General features: G+C 44.5%; 1 protein-coding gene across 1 annotated transcript in view; it reads left to right on the top strand.

Moving 5' to 3' along the window:
- The window catches only part of IQCH (IQ motif containing H), a 136,366-nt gene that overhangs the window by 102,271 nt on the left and 12,418 nt on the right, over nt 1–21,677 (top strand). Inside the window, exon 17 of the mRNA XM_060755374.2 lies at nt 17,054–17,221. Within this exon, the coding sequence (XP_060611357.2) occupies nt 17,054–17,221 (168 nt within the window). The remainder of the gene's footprint in view (nt 1–17,053; nt 17,222–21,677) is intronic.

Raw genomic sequence — 21,677 nt, 5'->3', positions numbered from 1 at the left:
GCAGTTTCTCAAGTCGCTTCTGACATGGAAAAAAAATCACTCCATCACAACTGGAGTGTCCCATGTATGGAGAGAACCCTGGAATGGGAAGATATTATGCTAAAGGTAGAATTCAGAAACTTTCATCAAGATTCTAGCATTTTGTGCCAGAACAAGATTCTAGTACAACAATGAGCCTGAAAATGTAGATACTATGTGTAATAAAGACTCAGAAGCCCAGGAAACAGCTGGATATGATTCCCAGCCATCGAAAATAGGGCAGGCACATCTCAGTTCCCTGCAGAGCCCTTTCTGATAGCAAGCAAACCTGGAATAAGTTGTGCTGAGAGACAGGAGCTTAGACTCTCCAGCCTGAGAGTCTAAGCTCCTGTCCCCACAATGGCCACTCAGTGAGTTTTCATTCACAGAGGACAACCAACAATGTGTTGGGGTGGCAAAAAAAGCCAATGGGATTTTGTCCTGCATTAATAGGAGTCTAGTGTCTAGATCCAGGGAAGTCATGCTACCCCTCTATTCTGCCTTGGTTAGACCACACCAGGAATATTGTGTCCAATTCTGGGCACTACAATTGAAGAGAGATATTGTCAAGCACCCCCTCGATGGACTGTCACCTTGTCGTGGTGAGGGGGCTTGCGTGTTCCGATGAACCTGTAGGCACAAAAACTGGAGTCGTGCACTCCCAGGAGTGGCCACGGGGGAGGTTCCAGACCAAGCACAGTCCGAAGACCCAAAGACCTCAACGGCGGAGCAGGCGGAGGATAACATGGCACATGTTACAACGGCTGCGAAGGCGGAAGAAGGCTGCAACAGACTGAGAAGCCACGGTCATTGTGTTAAACTACATCACCAGTGGAACCTCACTCTGTGAAGTCTGTGTGTCGATCAGTTGTGCACTGACCTCCACACATTTAAAAAACCCACGCACAGGCGTCTTCCACAGAAAACAAAAACCAAGCAACCAAAGCCCCATGGCGATCAGCGAGTGGCGACGGGGGCAGGACTGTGAAATCTGGAAGCCCCTAGTCACAGACTGGCACATGGGCGGTGGGTACGGACTCAGTCGTTCTACCTCAAGGTCCGAGGCAGTTGAGTAGTTCGGCAGCTGTATCCACGACTGAGCAGCCCTATTGAGGACCCACTCTGCTCACCCCACATGGGGAGGGGGCTAGAAAAGGTGCCCTAAACATAGTCTGCCTCACTTATCCCTGACTGGACTGCCGCGTCCAGTGGGGTCACCACCCTGCGGCCAAAAAAGGAAAATGAACTTCGGTACGTGGAACGTACGGACTCTGATGGACAACAGTGGCAGTGAACGCCCCGAACGCAGAACTGCCATCATTGCAAGGGAGCTGGGACGCTTCAACATCGACATAGCAGCCCTTCAGGAGACCCAGAGAGCAGGAGAGGGACAGCTGAAGGAAGAAAAAGGAGGCTACACCTTCTTCTGGAAGGGACTGCCCGAAAAAGACCAAAGAATGCACGGAGTTGGCTTTGCCATCAGGAATGATCTGGTGAAACATCTGTCCGAAGCACCCACTGGCATCAACGAACGACTCTCAACCCTCCGAATCGATCTTGCCAAAAACCAACGGGCAACCATCATAAGTGCCTATGCACCAACACTAGATGCTGACGAAGACATCAAGGAGAAATTCTACTGTCAGCTGGATACCGTCCTATCGGGGATACCTAAGGAGGACAAAATCATCCTCCTGGGGGACTTCAATGCAAGAGTCGGGCGAGACTTCGACCTGTGGCCAGGGACCATCGGAAAAGACGGGGTTGGAAACAGCAACTCAAATGGCATCCTGCTTCTCACCAAATGTGCGGAGCACAACCTTGTCATCACCAACACTCTCTTCCGCCAGAAAAACAAGTTCAAGACATCATGGAAGCACCCCCGGTCAAAGCATTGGCACCTCTTAGACTATGTAATCACACGCGCCAGAGACCGCCGTGATGTGCTCCTCACAAGAGCCATGACAGGTGCTGACGACTGCTGGACTGACCACAGGCTAATCCGATCCTCGATGGCTCTCAAGATTGCCCCCAAGCGCAGACTCCAAGGAAGGAAGACAAGGCGCAAAATGAACACCCAAGCCCTTCAGGAGCCCTCCAGACGAGCCCATCTCCAAACAGCACTCAAGGACCATCTACCCACAGTACACCCCGAAAATGTCGAGGAACATTGGAACAAACTGAAGACCTCCATCATCCAAGCCTGCGAAGAAACTATTGGATACCAAGCCAAGAAACATCAAGACTGGTTTGATGAAAATGACATCGAGATCCAACAGCTAATTGACAAGAAAAGGAAAGCCTTCCAAGCATGGCAGAGAGACATCAACTGTGTTGCTAAGAAAAAGATCTATGCCAGTGCAAAAGCTGAGGTCCAAAGAAGGACAAGAGAACTCAAGAACATCTGGTGGACAAAGAAGGCTGAAGAAATCCAACACCTGGCAGATACCCATGATGCTCAGGGATTCTTCAAAGCCACAAAGGTCATCTATGGACCAAGAAACCATGGGATACAGCCTCTACGCTCATCAGATGGAACCAAACTCCTGAAGGACCAAAACTCAATTGCACTACGTTGGAAAGAACACTACCAAAGCCTCCTGAACCGCAGCTCCAATGTGGCTGAAGAGGTCCTCTCACAAATCCCGCAGCAACAAACCAGGGACGAGCTTGCAGCACTGCCTAGTTTGGAAGAAGTCAGCAATGCCATCAGCCAGCAGAAGAATAACAAAGCCAGTGGACCAGATGGGATCCCTGCTGAAATCTTTAAAGAGGGAGGACCTGAGCTGACACACCAACTCCACCAGCTCATAGAAAAAGTGTGGGTGACCGAGAAAATCCCAGCAGATTTCAAGGACGCCACCATCATCACCCTCTTCAAAAAAGGGGAAAGAACAGACTGCGGAAACTATCGAGGTATCTCCCTTCTAACCTCCGCTGGGAAAATCCTCGCAAGAATCCTTGCAAACCGCCTTCTGCCCCTCTCAGAAGACATCCTCCCAGAATCCCAGAATGGCTTCCGCCCCTCCAGAGGAACAGTGGACATGATCTTCACTGCAAGACAGCTCCAAGAAAAATGCAGAGAACAAAACCAACCTCTGTACATGGCATTCATCGACCTTGCAAAGGCATTCGACACAGTGAATCGCAGCGCTCTCTGGACCATCCTCCACAAAATCGGGTGCCCAAGCAAATTTGTGAACATCCTGCGGCTCCTCCATGATGACATGATGGCAACAGTCTTGGACAGCAATGGCTCCCAAAGTGACCCATTTAAGGTGGAATCCGGTGTCAAACAGGGATGTGTTATTGCCCCAACTCTATTCTCCATCTTCATCGCTATGATACTTCACCTTGTTGATGGGAAGCTTCCCACCGGAGTGGAAATAATCTATCGGACAGATGGCAAGCTATTCAACCTCAGCAGACTGAAAGCCAAAACCAAGGTTACAACAACAGCTGTTATAGAACTCCAGTATGCTGATGACAATGTCGTCTGTGCGCATTCAGAAGAAGATCTACAAGCCACTCTAAACACCTTCGCAGAAGCATATGAGAAGCTCGGCCTGTCACTGAACATTGAGAAAACCAAGGTGCTGTTCCAGCAGTCGCCAGCCAATCCCTCTCCAATGCCAGTAATACAACTTAATGGTGTCACATTAGAAAATGTGGACCATTTCCGCTACCTTGGCAGCCACCTCTCCACCAAAGTCAACATCGACGCCGAAATCCAACACCGCCTGAGCTCTGCAAGTGCAGCATTTTCCAGAATGAAGCAGAGAGTGTTTGAGGACCGGGACATCCGTAGGGATACCAAGGTGCTTGTTTATAAAGCTATTGTCCTCCCAACCCTGCTATATGCCTGTGAGACGTGGACTGTCTACAGACGTCACATGCAGCTCCTGGAACGTTTCCATCAGCGCTGCCTCCGGAAAATCCTGCAAATCTCCTGGGAAGACAAGCGGACAAACGTCAGTGTGCTGGAAGAAGCAAAGACCACCAGCATTGAAGCGATGGTCCTCCAACATCAACTCCGCTGGGCCGGCCACGTTGTCCGGATGCCTGACCACCGTCTCCCAAAGCAGTTGCTCTACTCTGAACTTAAGAACGGAAAACGGAATGTTGGTGGACAGGAAAAGAGATTTAAAGATGGGCTCAAAGCCAACCTTAAAAACTCTGGCATAGACACTGAGAACTGGGAAGCCCTGGCCCTTGAGCGCTCCAGCTGGAGGACAGCTGTGACCAGCAGTGCTGCAGAATTTGAGGAGGCACGAGTGGAGGGTGAAAGAGAGAAACGTGCCAGGAGGAAGGCGCGTCAAGCCAACCCTGACCGGGACCGCCTTCCACCTGGAAACCAATGCCCACACTGCGGAAGAAGATGCAGAGCAAGAATAGGGCTCCACAGCCACATACGGACCCACAAGGAAATCCATAATGGAAGACCATCTTTCTCGTCCAACGAGGGATCGCCTAAGTAAGTAAGTAATTGTCAAGCAAGAGGAGGGCGACTAAAATGATCCAGGGTCTGGAGAACAAGCCCTATGAGAAGCGGCTTAAAGAGCTGAGCATGTTTATGCTGAAGAAGAGAAGGCTGAGAGGAGACATGATAGCTATGTATAAATATATGAGAGGAAGTCATAGGAAGAAGGGAGCAAACTTGTTTTCTGCTGCCTTGGAGACTAGGATGCAGAACAATGGCTTCAAACTATAAGAAAGGAGATCCCATCTGAACATTAGGAAGAACTTCCTGAGTGTGAGAGCTGTTCAGCAGTGGAAGTCTCTGTCCCGGAGAGGCTCCTTCTTTGGAAGCCTTTAAACAGAGGCTGGGTGGCCATCTGTCGGGGGTGCTTTGAATGTAATTTTCCTGCTTCTTGGTAGGGGTTTGGACTGGATGGCCCATGAGGTCTCTTCCAACTCTATGATTCTATGACCTCACTCTCCGTCTTGCCCTTCTTGAAAATTTGGGGTTTTTTGAGTGTATGATTTGGGCCTTCTTAAGAAAAAAGTGCCCAAAGCCATGGGCAAAAACACCACTAAAGTATCAACCAAACAATCTTGGCAAAGCATTGAGGACTTCAGTGAGGCAGCCAGGATTTCAGGCATCCTTAATAGGGCTTTCTGGGACTGTCTTGTGTTCACCTGTACTCCCGCCGTTTGCCAACTTCTGAGCAGCATTCACTCATTGCAGACATCACCTTGGACAGTGTTTAGATATCTTCTCTGGCAATCTGAGTTGCCACTTCCAAAAAGCTACAACCACCGAGAAGAAAAGCTTCGAAAACTGGCCTCTGTCCTGTTGTATAACCAGAGTATGCCAAGAAGTTATGAATTGCAGAACCTGCAGAGTGAAAATGTGGTGTCTCTATAAACACCTTGTCAATCCGGAGAGGAAAAGAGCAAACCCAGGTGGCTCCCGCAAAGTGGAAGCCGGCCATTTTTCTCCCTCCTCCTTTCCATTCAATCTTCGCATCTTTTGAACACTGCCCTAGAAAATAGGAAAAGGGAGACGGAGAGGGTGTAATTTGTTTGAACTTTGAAGCCGCCTTTAACCGAGCCCTTTGCAACGAAATGGAAACAGAGGAGGGAAAGGCTCCAGAGATGGGGAGAAAGGGCATAAAGTGAGACTAAACAGTTTTCATTCAAAGAGCATCCTTTGCAAAGGTTGTTATTCTGGAAGGGAATCGTATTCATAAATGTCTTTCTGGAAAAGGAAGCAAAAGGACACTCGGTGTCTAGGTTTTTTTCTTCCTGATTAAATAAACGAAAGGTAGCACATGCTTAGCTTGGCCTTGCTTACATGGGAAAGTTAAAGCTATCCATAGTTTTCAGCATTTTGGGCTTGTTTTGGAGAAAGCAAGCACCATTTGATATGTGTTTGTGAGCAGAGAGGCAGAGATGGATTTTGAATTTACGTTTCATTCTCGTATATATTTAGAGTCCTTCTATCCCAGTGTTCCCCAACCTTCCACTTAGTATTTATTTATTTTATTTATGATATTTATAGCCCACCTTTCTCAGCCATACGACAACTCAAGGCAGGTTACAGATTGGCACAATTCGATGTCAGGCATTCATAAAAGTGTCATTTAAAACAATCAGCATTACAATATAAAACATATATAAAAACCATTAAAGCATATAATCATCGGTGTCATCCTGTTAAAAACGTTACCCAGTAACATCATCTGGTCATTCCATGTTCATCATTCATAGTTCCGTGTTATCTATTCCGCTGCATTCTCAAAAGCTTGCTCAAAGAGCCAGGTCTTTACTTTTTTTTTGAAAAGTCAGGAGGGAAGGGGCCTCTAATATTCCTGGGGAGGGAGTTCCATAGTATAGTTCTTCATGTTGTGGTGACCCCCAATCATAAAATTATTTTCGTTGCTACTTCATAACTGTAATTTTGCAGCTGTTATGAATCGTAATGTAAATTATGATGAACTCCACCAATGATACAATTGAACCAAACTTGGCACACAGTACTCCCATGAGCATCAGAAAATACTGGAAGGGTTTAGTGGGCATTGACCTTGAGTTTTGTAGTCGTAGTTCACCTACATCCAGAAAGCACTGTGGACTCAAACAATGATGGATCTGGACCAAACTTGGCACAAATACTCAATATGCCCAAATGCAAACACTGGTGGAGTGTAAGGGAAATAGACCTTTGGGAGTTGTAGTTGCTGGGATTTATAGTTCACCTACAATCAAAGAGCGTTCTGAACTCCACCAATGACGGAATTGAACCAAACCTGGCACATAGATCTCCCATGACCAACAGAAAATACTGGAAGGGTTTGGTGGGCATTGACCTTGAGTTTTGTAGTCGTAGTTCACCTACATCCAGAAAGCACTGTGGACTCAAACAATGACGGATCTGGACCAAACTTGGCACAAATACTCAATATGCTCAAATGTGAACACTGGTGGATTTTGGGGAATGTAGACCTTGACATTTGGGAGTTGTAGTTGCTGGGATTTATAGCTCATCTGTAATCAAAGAGCATTCTGAACCATAACAATGATAAAATTGGGTCAAACGTCCCACACAGAACCCCCATACCTTGAAGGGACTTGCTGGCACAAGCTTCCCTCCAAACTCACAGGCTCTCTCTTGCCCGCATATGTGCACCACGCTGCCATGTGCCGAGCATGCCTGATCTCCCCTCCACTGCTTGGAGTCCCAGAAACAGCCCCCCCCCCTTGGCTGAGAGGCTGGCCAATCACAGCAGAGGAGGGCTTTTGGTGGGAGGATTCACCCTCTGTTTCCAAAAAAGAAGAGAAGGACAGGAAGATAGATCTTCAGCTTTCTGTGCCAAAGGGGTTCTTAAGACCATCAGAAATATATGTTTTCTGATTGTCTTTGGTGCCCCCTCTGAAACCTGGAGGTCGGGACCCCGGGCGCGGGACGCAGGGGGGTAGAGCAGCTGGGTAAAGCAGGGTAGTTGTACAAAGAGAATGACTTGCCATCATAATCTAAAATGCCATGCAGCAATAAATAAATGAATACACACATCCAAGGCACCCGGAACATCAGACTGATTGCACAAAGTTCTGACCAGCCACCAAAAGGATGGTTTTGTGATTGTTGTCATGTCTTGCTTTGATCAGCAACCATGTCCTTTCTTGGATTTTGCCAAGAACTTTATCATTTATTTATTTATTTCATACACTTTTACCCTGCCCTTCTCTCCCCAAGAGGGGACTCAGGGTAGCCTCACATAAGCACCACACGATGCTGTCATCATATAAATAATAAACAATTACATTAAAATATTAAAACAGTTCATTAAAACAGTAAATTAGTCACACCAGTTAAAATCAAATCTAAGTCTGGAGATTAAATCAATGTCGCAGTATCCCAATTCTTCTTTCCAGTGGCTGCTATCCCCTAATCAAATGCCTGGTCCCACAGCCAAGCCTTCAATTTTCTTGTAAAGGACAGGAGGGAGGTGGCCAACCTGACGTCCCTGGGGAGAGAGTTCTACAGACGGGGGGCCACTGCCGAGAAAGTCCTGTTTCTCATCCCCACCAATCACGTTTGTGACGGTGGTGGGATTGAGAGCAGGGCCTCTCCTGAAAATCTTAAACTTTGTGATGGTTCGTAACAGGAGATATGTTCGGACAGGTAGTCTGGGCCAGAACCATTTAGGGCTTTAAAGGTTAAAACCAGCACTTTGAATTGTGCTTGGAAGCTGATTGGCAACCAGAGGAGCTGGTGTAACAGAGGAGTTGTATGCTCCCTGTATGCTGCTCCAGTGAGCAACCTGGCTGCCAACCATTGGACTAGTTGAAGCTTCCGGGCAGTCTTCAAAGGCAGCCCCATGTAGAGTGCATTGCAGTAGTCTATTCAGGATGTACCAAGAGCATGGACCGCCATGCTCAACTTTATTGATAGATCATCTCCTTCTCTAATTTAGAGCTAATTCATATTGTGTTTGGTCCTATTTCCAAGCTTGCCAGAATGGGCTTTTCTGGCTGGAGACATTTTTGCCGTTGCCACCAGATGGCAGCCAAATAAGAGAGAGAGAGGCGCTTTCCGATCGTTGCTGAAATATTGAGTCCCATTGTGGATTTTAACCATAATAAAGAGAGCTCTCTTCTGAGAAGCCGCTTGCATTAATATTTTACTAATTGGCATTTTTGCCGTGTCAGTCAACCTTTTTCTTTTCCTTGAAAAAGAAAGAAAAGAAAAGAAGCGCAGGTAGGTGCCTTCCGATAATGTGGAAGTCGATATCTGGAGCAGAAAGAAACAATTAAACTGAGGGAAGGAAAGCAATAATTTAGTAACTGTTTAAGAATGTATGCTTTTCCAGCCCTTCCCAAGTTTTAGAGCAGCAACTTTTTATGGCAGCCGTAAAGAGCTGTCACCACCACAGGGACTTTATTCACCCGCGACATGTATATTTTGCAGGGCTGCTATTGTGTTTTGGAAACTGGAAAGGCAAATTACTTCCTTTCTCCCCATGGATTTGTCAACTCAAGATGAGACTTTCTCTTCATGTTTCTTTCCATAATCCATGGAGGGAGTATTCTAAATAGGACAGGCCTTCTTATTCACATTGGTTATGGTCAAAATCCACATAAAGGCCGAAAAAGTAAGAAGGAAGCAGAGAAAATTGTGTCCATTTGCTTTTCCTTGTCCTGTTAATAGCCTATGCGACAAATATGTTGTAGTTGTGGTGGTGGTGGTGTGTTTTCAAGTTGTTTGTGACCTTTGTCAACCCCAAGGTGAACCTATCACATGGTTCAGAGGGGTTTTTGCTTCTCTCTGAGGCTGAGAGAGTGTGACCACCCCAGAGTGTGAGCTCATCCAGAGTTTCCTTGACCAAGCAAGGTTTCAAACTCTGATTTCCAGAATTAGCTCAATGCTCAAGCCATTACGCCATGCTGTGTGACAAACATGTCCAGGTTCATATTTACTTATTATTTACTTTGTTTATCTTGCCTCTCTCCATCTTTTAAAGCAATCCTCAGACCTAATTTCAGCCCTCCTTTATCTAGCAGCACCCACAATTGGGTGTTGCTCTTACCAAAGTATTATTGCAGGTAAATAATATTAATCATTGGATTGCTGTGAGTTTTCTAGGCTGTCTGGCCATATTCCAGAAGCATTCTTTCCTGACATTTCATCCACATCTATAGCAGGCATCCTCAGAAGTTGTGAATCTTTTGGAAACTAGGCAAGTGAGGTTTATGTATCTGTGGAATACCTGTGAATATCTATGAAATCCTACCCACCCTGGACATCATTCTAGATATATAAACCCCATTTGCCTAGTTTCCAACAGATCTCACAATCTCCAAGGATGCCTGCCATAGATGTGGGTGAAACGTCAGGAGGGAATGCTTCTGGAACATGGCTGATAGCTCAGAAAACTCACAGTAACCCAGTGATTCCAACCATGAAAGCCTTCAACAACACAATATTAAACATGATTGCTGCCATTGTTCTCATTATCAATTTTTTAAAATAAGATTTGACAGGAGGAAGGGAGGAGGCTACTGGAAAGAAATATATTTGTGTGAACTAGGGCCTTGGAGTGGATGCAGACTCTTAATAGATGCCAATGTAAGATCTTCTATGGAGAAGATCTATGCTTAAAATTCCTTCTTTAAAAACAAAAGTGTTTGCAGCAAAGGAGAGAACAACTACTGTATTTACTGGAATCATAACACTCACCTTTTTTGGCTAAATCGCCTTGCCAAAATTAGGATGTGCATTAGATTAGCATAAAATGCTAATCTTAGTGCTGAGCCAAAGCAATAGGGAAAGCTGGTTCAGAAGCACCTGAAGCTCCTATTTGAAGGATGTCATCTCTAACTTAATGGCCAGGGCTCAATGCTATGCAATCCTGGGATTTGTAGTTTGGTGAAGCACCAGCATTCTTTGGAGAAGACCCAAGACATAGTGAAACTACAGACCCCTTGATTCCATAGCATTGAACCAAGGCAGTTAAAATATGTTCATTCTGCATCATAGATGCACCCCAAGGTTTTTTTTTCCATGGCTGGAAACTTTGATGTTCTAACACTTTTGTTTGTAAAGAAGGAATTTTAAGCAGGCTGTCAATGCAATGGCCATATTACAAAGAGTGCACCTTTTGTCAGCAAATACTTTTTTTGCTTTCAGGGTTTTGAAACTTGATGTGCTCTTAGATTCAATGGTGCATTAGACTCGAGTAAATATGGATATTTTGGTATTCCAGGCTCAAAATCAGGTTGTAGCAAAACACTCCCCATAGGAAAGCATTAACCACAAGGCTAAGGAGCCCCTGATGGCGCAGTGGGTTAAACCCTTGTGCCGGCAGGACTGAAGACCGACAGGTCGCAGGTTCGAATCCAGGGAGAGAAGAGCTCCCTCTGTTAGCTCCAGCTCCCCATGCAGAGACATGAGAGAAGTCTCCCACAAGGATGGTAAAACATCAAACTATCCGGGTGTCCCCTGGGCAACGTCCTTGCAGACAGCCAATTCTCTCACACCAGAAGCAACTTGCAGTTTCTCAAGTAACTCTTGACACAAAAAAACCCCACAAGTCTAATAGGATACCCTTCCCATTTCCTTCTACCTTTCTGTGCTCTCAAAGCAAGGTCACAAAAGGGAGATCCTTACCTGTAGGCCAGGCATTAAGCTTAAGTGCTCGGGTTTCTAAGCTCAAGATTGCGGCTGGAAGAGACAGGCTTCAAGGATGAGAACAGAGTCTTTCCCAAACCCACTCCTCCTGTAAAGGCTGCCATACATAATGGGAGCCCAGCTGCTCCTTGGAGGTGAAGAGTCAGCCGCTCAGGGCTAAGGTTGTCACTCACCTGCTGTGGCTGTTCCCCACAATGGAGGCAGAAGTGCTTTTGTTCCTATGGGTGGTTCAGCCATGCCAGCAGAGGATGTGACCTTTCTTTAGAGTCCCCTCTGCAAAGGAACTGCATTGGTGATGGCCAAGATCCTATGCTCTTTTAGCATTTATGCTTGCATCATTCCTCTGGATCTCACAGTTGTGCACAACAGGAGCTGTGATGCTGAGCTCAGGCATCGAACAACCACCCAAACATCAGAAATGAGTGTCAGAGAGACGTGTAAAACAATTGGCTATTCCAGAGACCACACTTATGTGGCGTGATATAATATAAACCATGTGTAGTTCATGTTTGATCAACCCACACACTGCTTTGCCGGAGAAAGAAAATGTGCCATGCAGATGGACAAGTAATTTACTCTTCGTAGTTCAGAACAACGTATGTACAATGTGATCAGTTTCATCAACTTACATAATGTCCTTTTATGAGAGATTTAAAATTGTCTTTCTCTGTCCATATGGATAAACTCCTTCAGCAGCTCATGAAGTGAGAGTACACTCCAAACTCTGTCTGTCTCTGCTTCTCTCTTCAAACGGTCTCTCTCTCTCTCTCTCTCTCTCTCTCTGCACCTGCATAACTCAAGCCGGAACAAAAATGTAACAGTATCCAAAAGTCCCAGGCTCAGCCTGCTCCCCGGGCATTACCCAACCAATCAGCTTCATGCATCTTATTTTACAGTTGGCACACACATATTAACTGTTTCCTTGCATGCACCACTAACTTATCCTCCTGAGAAAACACAACTACACTATATAACAACATTTCAACATTTTCTGTTCCTGGTTTGAAAGTGTTATTTCCTGTTTAATTGTGCAGTCCTTACTTTGAAATGAGTTGTTTTACTCCAGAAACTTTGTTTTTGTAGCTGCCACAAACTAAGTTGAATGGGTTGGGAGTCGATAATGTGCTATAGCAGGATGTCCCTCTCACAGAAACAAAGTTTTTGCAGTTTTATAAACATTTTCTCCATTTTTTAATGATAGAACCAATTAGGAAATGACATTTATAACCCAGGAACAAAAAATGTGTTACATAGTGCTATTTTCCCAACAGTATCTTTGTACCAAGATCCTGGCCTATATCTGCTTGGCTCATGTAGTTGTTGTGCGATCAAAAAAAAGGTTAGTTGAATGTGCCTTTAGAGATATTAGGCCTCCCAAAGTACGAGGGTTTAATGAAAAGTAATGCCTCCACTTTCATAACTCAACAGATGGCAGTACTGGTATGTGGCAGGTACTGGCGTGTTCAGTAGACTCTCCTCTACAGTTCCATTTTGGTGGGAAGCCTTAGCATTGAACAGTTGTGTTGTTAAAGTGCAAAGTATGGAACCTTGTGCAGACGGACGGTCAATGTGACTTAAGCAACGTGCAGTCATTGAATTCTTGACAGCAGAAGATGTCACCCCAAAGGAGATTCATCAGAAAATGCAAGTTGTTTATAGTGATTGTGTTGATGTGAGTACTGTGCATCGTTGGGCAAGTAAGTTGAGAGATGTTGCGGTGACACCTTCTGCTGTCAAGAATTCAGTGACTGCACGTTGCTTAAGTCGCATTGACCAACTGTCAGCGCAGGGCTCCATACTTCGCACTTGAACAACACAACCGTTCAATGCTAAAATGGAACTAAAATGGAACTGTAGAGGAGAGTCTATTGAACAAGCCAGTACTTCCCACATACCAGTACTGCCATCTGTTGAGGAGTTACAAAGGTGGAGGCATTACTTTTCATTCAACCCTCGTACAATGTTTTATAAGTAAGGTATGACCTTTTAAAACAAGGAGAGATGTTCCATACCATTATTATGATTCTTATTTGCTTTTATCTCTAGAGCAGGCCTTGGCAAACTTTGGCTCTCCCTCCAACTACAACTATTCAAATAGTTGTAGGTTTAAAGCCTGGAACTTCTACTTTGACTCCAAAGTGAGAGGCAGAGTGTTCCCAAATATAAGCCGATGGAACAAGGAAGGTCAAACGGACCCCATTTCTATGGTTCCTCCACACTTATTTTGCCTTTTCCTTGGCTTTGGCCACAACCAATGAGAACACAATGGCCTGTCCCATCTAGAAGGCTTTCAATTGACCATTACAGGAAGCAAGATGGATTGGACCAACCCATGACACTTCTCATTTGATTAGATAGAGACATCCCAGCGAATGGCTCCCCATTTGCTGGGATATCTCCATTAGGATAAACCGAATGCACATGATCTTCTGGGGTGGCCTGGGCTTGGCTGGTGCCTTTCCACATAGTCTGTTTCCAGGCGGACGAAGAAGGAAGCACAGGGGTCGTAATTGGCTCCTCTTTGTACCAAAGCAAGCTGGCCATCAGCATCCAATTTGCATTTCCCTCCATGCAGTGGAGGAAATATTTAAGTTGACAAATAGGATATTTAACCGCACAACAGATACTTGGCAGTTTGTTATTAACAACTGTTACTGGCGTGATTTATTTGCTGTTGTAAAAAGGGCATTATTTTGTGAATATGATTCAGAAATTAGCTCCAGTTTAGCGAGGGGCCTTGACTGCCTGACCTCTTAATAGCCTTATAATGATGCCATTTACCATTCAGTGGCTTGCTCTCAAGTCACTCCCTGCAAGATTTGTTTTAAGGAACGGATGTTCACAGATCAGGCGGGCGTGCGGATGGCTCGTTCGGGGGAATGCATGTGTTCTCGGGGTTCAGGAATACAGGAGGTGGGTAAAGGCAGGTCAGTGGAGGGCCTTTGAAGACCTCTTTTGCAAGCTCCCCAGGCCCCATTCTTTTCTTCCATTTAGACTGCATTGCAAACTACACAATGACCTTCATTCAATGTATACATATCAAGAACAAAACTCAAGATCAGTGGCTCTCAACCTGTGGGTCCCCAGGTGTTTTGGCCCACAACTCCCAGAAATCCCAGCCAGTTTACCAGCTGTTAGGATTTCTGGGAGTTGAAGGCCAAAACATCTGGGGACCCACAGGTTGAGAACCACTGGGTTAATCCCTTGTGCCAGCTGGACTGCTGACCTGAAGTTTGCCGGTTTGAATCTGTGAGACTGGGTGAGTTCTCATTTGTCAGCTCTAGCTGGTGGGGACATTACAGAAGCCTCCCAGTAGGATGGTAACACATCTAGGCATCCCCTTGGCAACGTTTTTGTAGATAGCCCATTATCTCACACCAGAAGCGACTTGCAGTATGTTTTCAACTTGCTTCTGACATGATTTTAAAAAATCCGTGTTTGGTGCGAGAAAAATCCATGTTTGGAACTCAAGAGATGAATATGTAGAGCAGTGTTTCTCAACCTGTGGATCCTCAGGTGTTTTGGCCTACAACTCCCAGAAATCCCAGCCACTTTACCACCTGTTAGGATGTCTGAGAGTTGAAGTCCAAAACATCCGGGGACCCACAGGTTGGGAACCACTGCTCTACATACTAATCTCTTGAGTTCCATTAGTATCAATGCCCAATTTTAGGTTGTCCAGGTTTTATGGTGGTTGACCTCTGCTGAAGACATTGGGAGCTGTCCAAGGTCCTGAACAGCTATTTCCAGCAGAATCTCAAGGGGCCAAAGCACATTAGTCAGAAAAATGTCTATACATTATTATGAACCCGGTGGCACAATGGGTTAAACCCTTGTGCCAGCAGAACTGCTGACCGAAAGGTCAGTGGATCAAATATGAGGAACAGGGTGAGCTCCCGTCTGTCAGCTTCAGCTTCTCATGCGGGGATATGAGTGAAACCTCCCACAGGATGGTAAAACATCCATGTGTCCCCTGGACAACATCCTTACAGAAAGCCAGTTCTCTCACACCAGAAGTTACTTGCAGTTTCACAAGTCACTCCTGACATTAAAAAAACAACAACAAACTTGAATCTGACTGCTCAACCAAATGCAAACAATACAGATTAAGTACTCTTGTTTCCACCAGTGGTCCTTCACTTTATCTTCTGAGAACTAATCTCAACCAAATAACTTTTGAGCAATTAAATTACACTAGATAACACAATTTTATAGATGTAATTTCCTAATTGACCCAACTTACATGTCCAAACGCATCTCCCCTTATGAACCATCTAGGACCTTAAAATCTTCCAGGGAGGCCCTGCTCTTGTTACCACCATCGTCACAAGTACGTTTGGCGGAACGAGAGACAGGGCCTTCTTGGTGGTGGCCCCTCAGCTGTGGAACGCCCTCTTTATAGATATTAGATTGGCCACCTCCCTTTTAACATTCCAGAAAAAAGTCAAGACGTGGTTTTTTGAACAAGTGTTTGCAAATGCAGAGTAACTGACATAGGAAAATTGAATGACTAGACAATGAGGCCAGACAACGTTTTTAACAAGGAGACACTATGAATTTATATTTTATTGATTTGTTTTATTTTTATTATATGTTATGTTTTTAATTGTATTTATGACATTATAAGCATTGAATTTTGCCTGCTTAACTGCTTTGAGTTGCCTACGGGCTGAGGAAGGCGGTATACAAATACAGCAAATAATAATAATAATAATAATAATAATAATAATAATAATAATAGTAGTAGTAGTAGTAATAATAATAATTTCTATCATAAAAACATGGGGAAAGTTTATTAAACTGCACAAACTTTGTTTTTGTAGGTTGGACATCTTGCAGCATATTTTGCTATAGTTTTTCGAGGAATATCTCATCAAGTCTTAACCAATTCAACCTAGTTTGTGGCAGCACAAAAATAAAGTTTCTGAAGTAAAACAACTACTTTCAGAATAAGGACTGCACAATTAAACAGGAAATTTTAATTGTGTTTGGAGAACAAGTCCTATGAGGAGCTGCTTAAAGAGCTGGGCATGTTTAGCCTGCAGAAGAGAAAACTGAGAGAAGACATGATGAGGGCCATGGGTCAAGATGTAAGGGGAAGTCATAGGGAGGAAAGTCGGAGGGAACATGTTTTCTGCTGCCCTGGAGACTAGGATACAATGGAACAATGACTTCAAACTACAGGAAAGGCGATTCCACCTGAACATTAGGAATAACTTCCTCACTGTGAGAAAGAGCTGTTCAGCAGTGGAACTCTCTCTGTGTCCTGGGTTGTGATGGAGGCTCCTTTGGAGGCTTTGAAACAGAGGCTGGATGGTCATCTGTCGGGTGAGAGAGAACTTCTGGTGAGAGAAAACTAGGATTTTGCGCAGGGGATGCCTGAAGATTTTACTGTCATGTGGGAGGCTTCTTTCATGTCCCCACATGAGAAACTGAAGCTGACAGATGGGAGCTCACCCTGCTTTGAATGCAGTTTTCCTGCTTCTTGGCAGGAGGTTGGACTGGATGACCCACGAGGTATCTTCCAGCTCTAGGATTCTAGGATTCTATGAAATAACACTTTCAAACCAGGAACAGACTTTTTTTTTTGAAATTTTATTACATAGTGTTATCATGATAGTAATACATTATCAAAGAAATTGGTTACTAACAGACTAAATATTTCCTGCAACTTTGGAAGAGTTTGTTACTTACTAACTTGTAGTTGCTGCACCAGAATAAAAGTGTGATTATGCTCAGTTCAAAGTACTAATTTGTTTCTCAACTTAGAAGCTCCTCTTCTAAGTTGAGAAACAGTTAAACGATGGAGGCAAAGCCTGATGTGGTTTCTTTCCATCTCTTTGGATAGTTCTGAAGATGAGTTTTGCCATGAAAATACCTGTTTTGTGTGTGATATCACAGGTATGGGCCATAGACCTCGATCTCCATTACAGTGACAACCTGGCTTCAACTCAGCTCTTGCGTTATGTCACGAATGGGACGCTGGATTGCAATTTAAGCCGCTTCCAAGTGCGACTCGTTCCAAAGAAACCAAAAAGCCGGCATGTCCAGAGAGAACCACCCGAAGCGGTAAGCAATGGCCTCTCCAGATAATGATAGAAATGGCCCCATTTATTTATTTATTATTTACAGTATTTATATTCCGCCCTTCTAACCCCGCAGGGAACTCAGGGTGGATTACAATGTACATATACATGGCAAACATTCAATGCCATAGACACACAGCATATATAGGCAGACACTCAGAGGCTATTTAACATTCCAGCTTTTTCATGAGGGTATTCTGGCCACCAGGGGAGCTGTTGCTTCATCGTCCATTTGTGACACTGATGAAGTACTTCCTCATTCTTTACATGCTTGCTGGAGATTTTTATGGCCTCGTAAATTAGTTAAATTAGCCTCCCTGCATAAGTGGTACCTAAATTTCCTACTTGAGAGATGCAACTGTCTTTCGGGATCCAAAGCTATTGCTTATTGTGTATTTTTTGTTTTTGAGTTTTATTTATTTTATTTTATTTTAATTGTTTGTATTAATTATTTGTTATTACCTTTGTTTATTGATGTGCTGTGGGCTTGGCCTCATGTAAGCCGCACCGAGTCCCTTGGGGAAATGGTAGCAGGGTAGAAATAAAGTTTTATTATTATTTATTATTAAAGGTCGACAGCAAGCTACACAAATTGGTTGGAAGCTCACTCCGACCCGGACTGGCTTCGAACTCATGACCTTTCGGTCTGTAGTGATCTTAATGCAGCTGACTCCCAGCCAGCTGAGCCACAGTCCCATCTTAATAGAAAGATAGCGACAGGAGGTGGAATTGTATTGGCTGCCTTTCTCCACATTGAACTGGCTCAGATGTTCCCTTAACTTCAAATTGTAGAGACCTGTTGTAGCAAGGAAACAGGAGATTTGAAATAGAAACGATTCCACTGGGCAGCATCTGAAAAGGAAGCCATTTACCACAGGAACCAGAGTGCTGTGGATGGGTGATCATCTCTTTCGACTTATTCATCAATTTAATCGAAATGCATCTAGGCATTGCCAATATGGCTCCAAAGCTCTGCTCTTGAGCTCTTCCTTTAAGTGAAATCCACATAGAAAACCATCTGGGTGCTTTTTTCATGGGTGGAATTGGTCGCTACAAGTATCCAGTGTTTTCTTGATCTAGCCTTGAAAATATTCTACTCATAACCGGTGTTTTTGGAATTATTTTCTAGCCATGCTCCTCCTTTTAGAATAGGTGTTTGTCACAACTCTAGCATAACATCATCCCACATTTATAAGATTAGACATATTTGGAGACAAATCTATCTTGTGGCCTACCTTGGTCCTTTAGCGTAGGCCACCTGTATGTTTGAATCAGTATTTATTACTTCCAGTCAAAAGGGAGGGAAGGAGGGAGATATATTTTGTGTCCTCCTTGTTTGTTTGTCTCTCTTTCAAACCCATCTAATTTCCTGGGAGGGAGGGTTGTGTGTGTGTGTGTGTATCTAAATGTATTAACTTTATGTGTGCATTTTGGTTCCCTTGGAAGTTTTCCCCTCATATGTTTGCAGGTCTTTGCTATATACATATAGATACCTAGAAATTTCCATGTACCTGCATATTTATTTATTTATTTTAAATATTTATATTCCACCCTTCTCACCCTGCCAGGGACTCAGGGCGGAGCACAACATATATACAGCAAACATTCAATGCCGGGACATAAAACCATAAATATATACAAATGTTAAAATCACTTATATCCACATTAAAAGTTGCTTAAAAACCATCTCAGGACACTATTTTGCCTCATTGCACTGCCCCAAAGGCTTGGTCCCACAGCCAGGTCTTCACCATCCTTCTGAAGGACTCAAGAACAGAAAATGGAATGTTGAAGGACAGGAAAAAAGATTTAAAGATGGGCTCAAAGCCACCCTTAAAAACTCTGGCATAGACACTGAGAACTGGGAAGCCCTGGCCCTTGAGCGGCCCAGTTGGAGGTCAGTTGTGACCAGCAGTGCTGCAGAATTTGAAGAGGCATGAATAGAGGGCGAAAGAGAGAAACGTGCCAAGAGGAAGGTGCGTCAAGCCAACCCCGACCAGGACCACTTCCACCTGAAAACCGATGCCCTCGCTGCAGGATAACATGCAGGTCAGGTATAGGGCTCCACAGTCACCTACGGTCCCACTGCCAGGATACTACACTTGGAGGACCATCATCCTCAGATTATGAGGAATTTATTATTTATTATTATTTATTTATTTACAGCATTTATATACCGCTTTTCTCACCCCTACGGGGACTCAAAGCGGTTTACACATAGATAATGGCAAAAATTCAATGCCTTACAACTACAATATTAACACCATACTTTAAACATAAATCATATTAAAAACAGTACATCATCAAATATCAAAACAGTTATTTAAGCCATAAAAAATCTCATCAATCGGGTCGCCGTTCCAGTCCTTGTCCCACTAAAAGCTGCATACATCTATTTCCAAAGGCCTGGTTCCAGAACCATGATTTTATTTATTTTCTAAAGGTCAGGAGCGAGGGAGCAGATCTTACCTCCTTTGGGAATGTGTTCCATAGGTGGGGGGCCACAGCCGAGAAGGCCCTGCTCCTCGTCCCGCCAGCCGCATTTGCGCTGTTGACGGGAATGAGAGCAGGGCCTCTCCAGATGATCTTAAATTGCGAGGTGGGATGTAGGGCAGATGCGTTTGGACGAGTAAGCTGAGCCTGAACCATATAGAGCTTTATAATTCAAAACCAGGACTTTGAATTGGGCTCGGAGATGGACCGGCAGCCAGTGGAGCTGGCATAGCAGGGGGGTGGTATGCTCCCTGCATGCTGCCCCAGTTAGTAATCATGCCGCCGCCCGTTGAACTAACTGAAGTTTCCAAACTGTCTTCAAAGGGATCACTTAAGTAAGTAAGTAAGTAAAGTAATGGCGCTCTATGCAGTCATGCTGACCACGTGACCTTGGAGGTGTCTACGGACAACACTGGCTCTTCGGCTTTGAAATGGAGATGAGCACCCCAGAGTCGGACTCGACTCGACTTAATGTCAGGGGAAAAACTTTACCTTTACCTTTACCTAACCCTCAAGGTTAGAAGGCTACCTTGCTTGGAATGAATTCAGGGATCTCTTAAACAACCTCTTGGCTTTGCTGGAAAGTCATCTCCTGTTTGAGTGCATGGTCCTCTCCTCCTCCTCCTCCTCTTCGGTGTCCCAACGCCATTCAAAGAAGTATTGTATTGTCGAAGGCTTTCATGGCTGGAATCACTAGGTTCTTGTGGGTTTTTTCGGGCTATAGAGCCATGTTCTAGAGGCATTTCTCCTGACGTTTCGCCTGCATCTATGGCAAGCATCCTCAGAGGTTGTGAGACCTCACAACCTCTGAGGATGCTTGCCATAGATGCAGGCGAAACGTCAGGAGAAATGCCTCTAGAACATGGCTCTATAGCCCGAAAAAACCCACAAGAACCCAAAGAAGTATTGTCGAAGGCTTTCATGGCTCGAATCACTAGGTTCTTGTAGGTTTTTTCGGGCTATAGGGCCATGTTCTAGAAGCATTTCTCCTGACGTTTCAAAGAAGTGTCAGAGTGCTGCAATTTGGAGGTTAATGAGCTGCTGATCCCTTGTTCTTGTCAAGCCACCACTTTGAGGGCGAGAGGAGTAAATCAGATATGATTAGTCCCAGGAGGACGTGTTTTAGAAATGAAAAGTAATCAAGTCGCAACTTTTTAATTAAAATTCTGTCAGGATTAACGTAAATTTGTCACTCCTGGCCCGGAATCTCTTCCCTCCCCACCCAATTCTTACCCTTCTTTCAAATCTTCCTTGGCGACGACAAAAAAAAGATCTCCCGCCAGTTCGTCGGAGTTCTCTTTGAAAGAGCCCAAAAAGGAAATAAAACCGGAGACAAATCTTTTTCCAGCCCATGATCTGTAATGAATGATTAAGTAAAAACACTTTATGTGAAATTATGATGTTAATAATGCCGCTGTCCCTGCAAATTTATTACACATTCACCAGGCTGCTTGCTTTGATTTTGATAAAACGGAGCGGTGACCGAGCGCGAGTGATGGTTTCCGTATTTTTAGAAATCTCCTTTTGCCAAAGAGAGCGAGAGCGAGCGCATTTCCTAGATACTGCTGCTACTGTAATTATGTACAAAACCAATCACTCATTATACTTAGGATACATTATCTTCGAGACAGATGAGGCTAAATAAGCAAGACATTAATAATTCATCCGGCAGTTCATTATGCATGTGTTTGCCTGCTTTGTAGCTGAAATAAGCACCTCATCAAACCGAGGCTTGCGCTTAAACAATAGTTCTGTGTTATTGCCGCCGCATTCAAGTTTACGCTTGTTAAACTGCCGCTTGGATTATTTTATCAAGCATTCATTTATTTTTACCGCCGGCCCGCTGTTGGCAAAAAGCGCGCTTCCAAAAGCGGTGGGTGGTTTTCTGACTCTTCCAAAAACGACAGCTTCAGGTAAAGAGCCAGCTGTGCCAAGACCATACTCCT

Source organism: Anolis sagrei, chromosome 9 (genome assembly GCF_037176765.1).
Source record: "Anolis sagrei isolate rAnoSag1 chromosome 9, rAnoSag1.mat, whole genome shotgun sequence".
Classification (NCBI taxonomy): Eukaryota; Metazoa; Chordata; class Lepidosauria; order Squamata; family Dactyloidae; genus Anolis; species Anolis sagrei.
The sequence above is the reverse complement of the archived record's forward strand: the minus strand, read 5'-3'. Positions and strand labels throughout refer to the sequence as shown.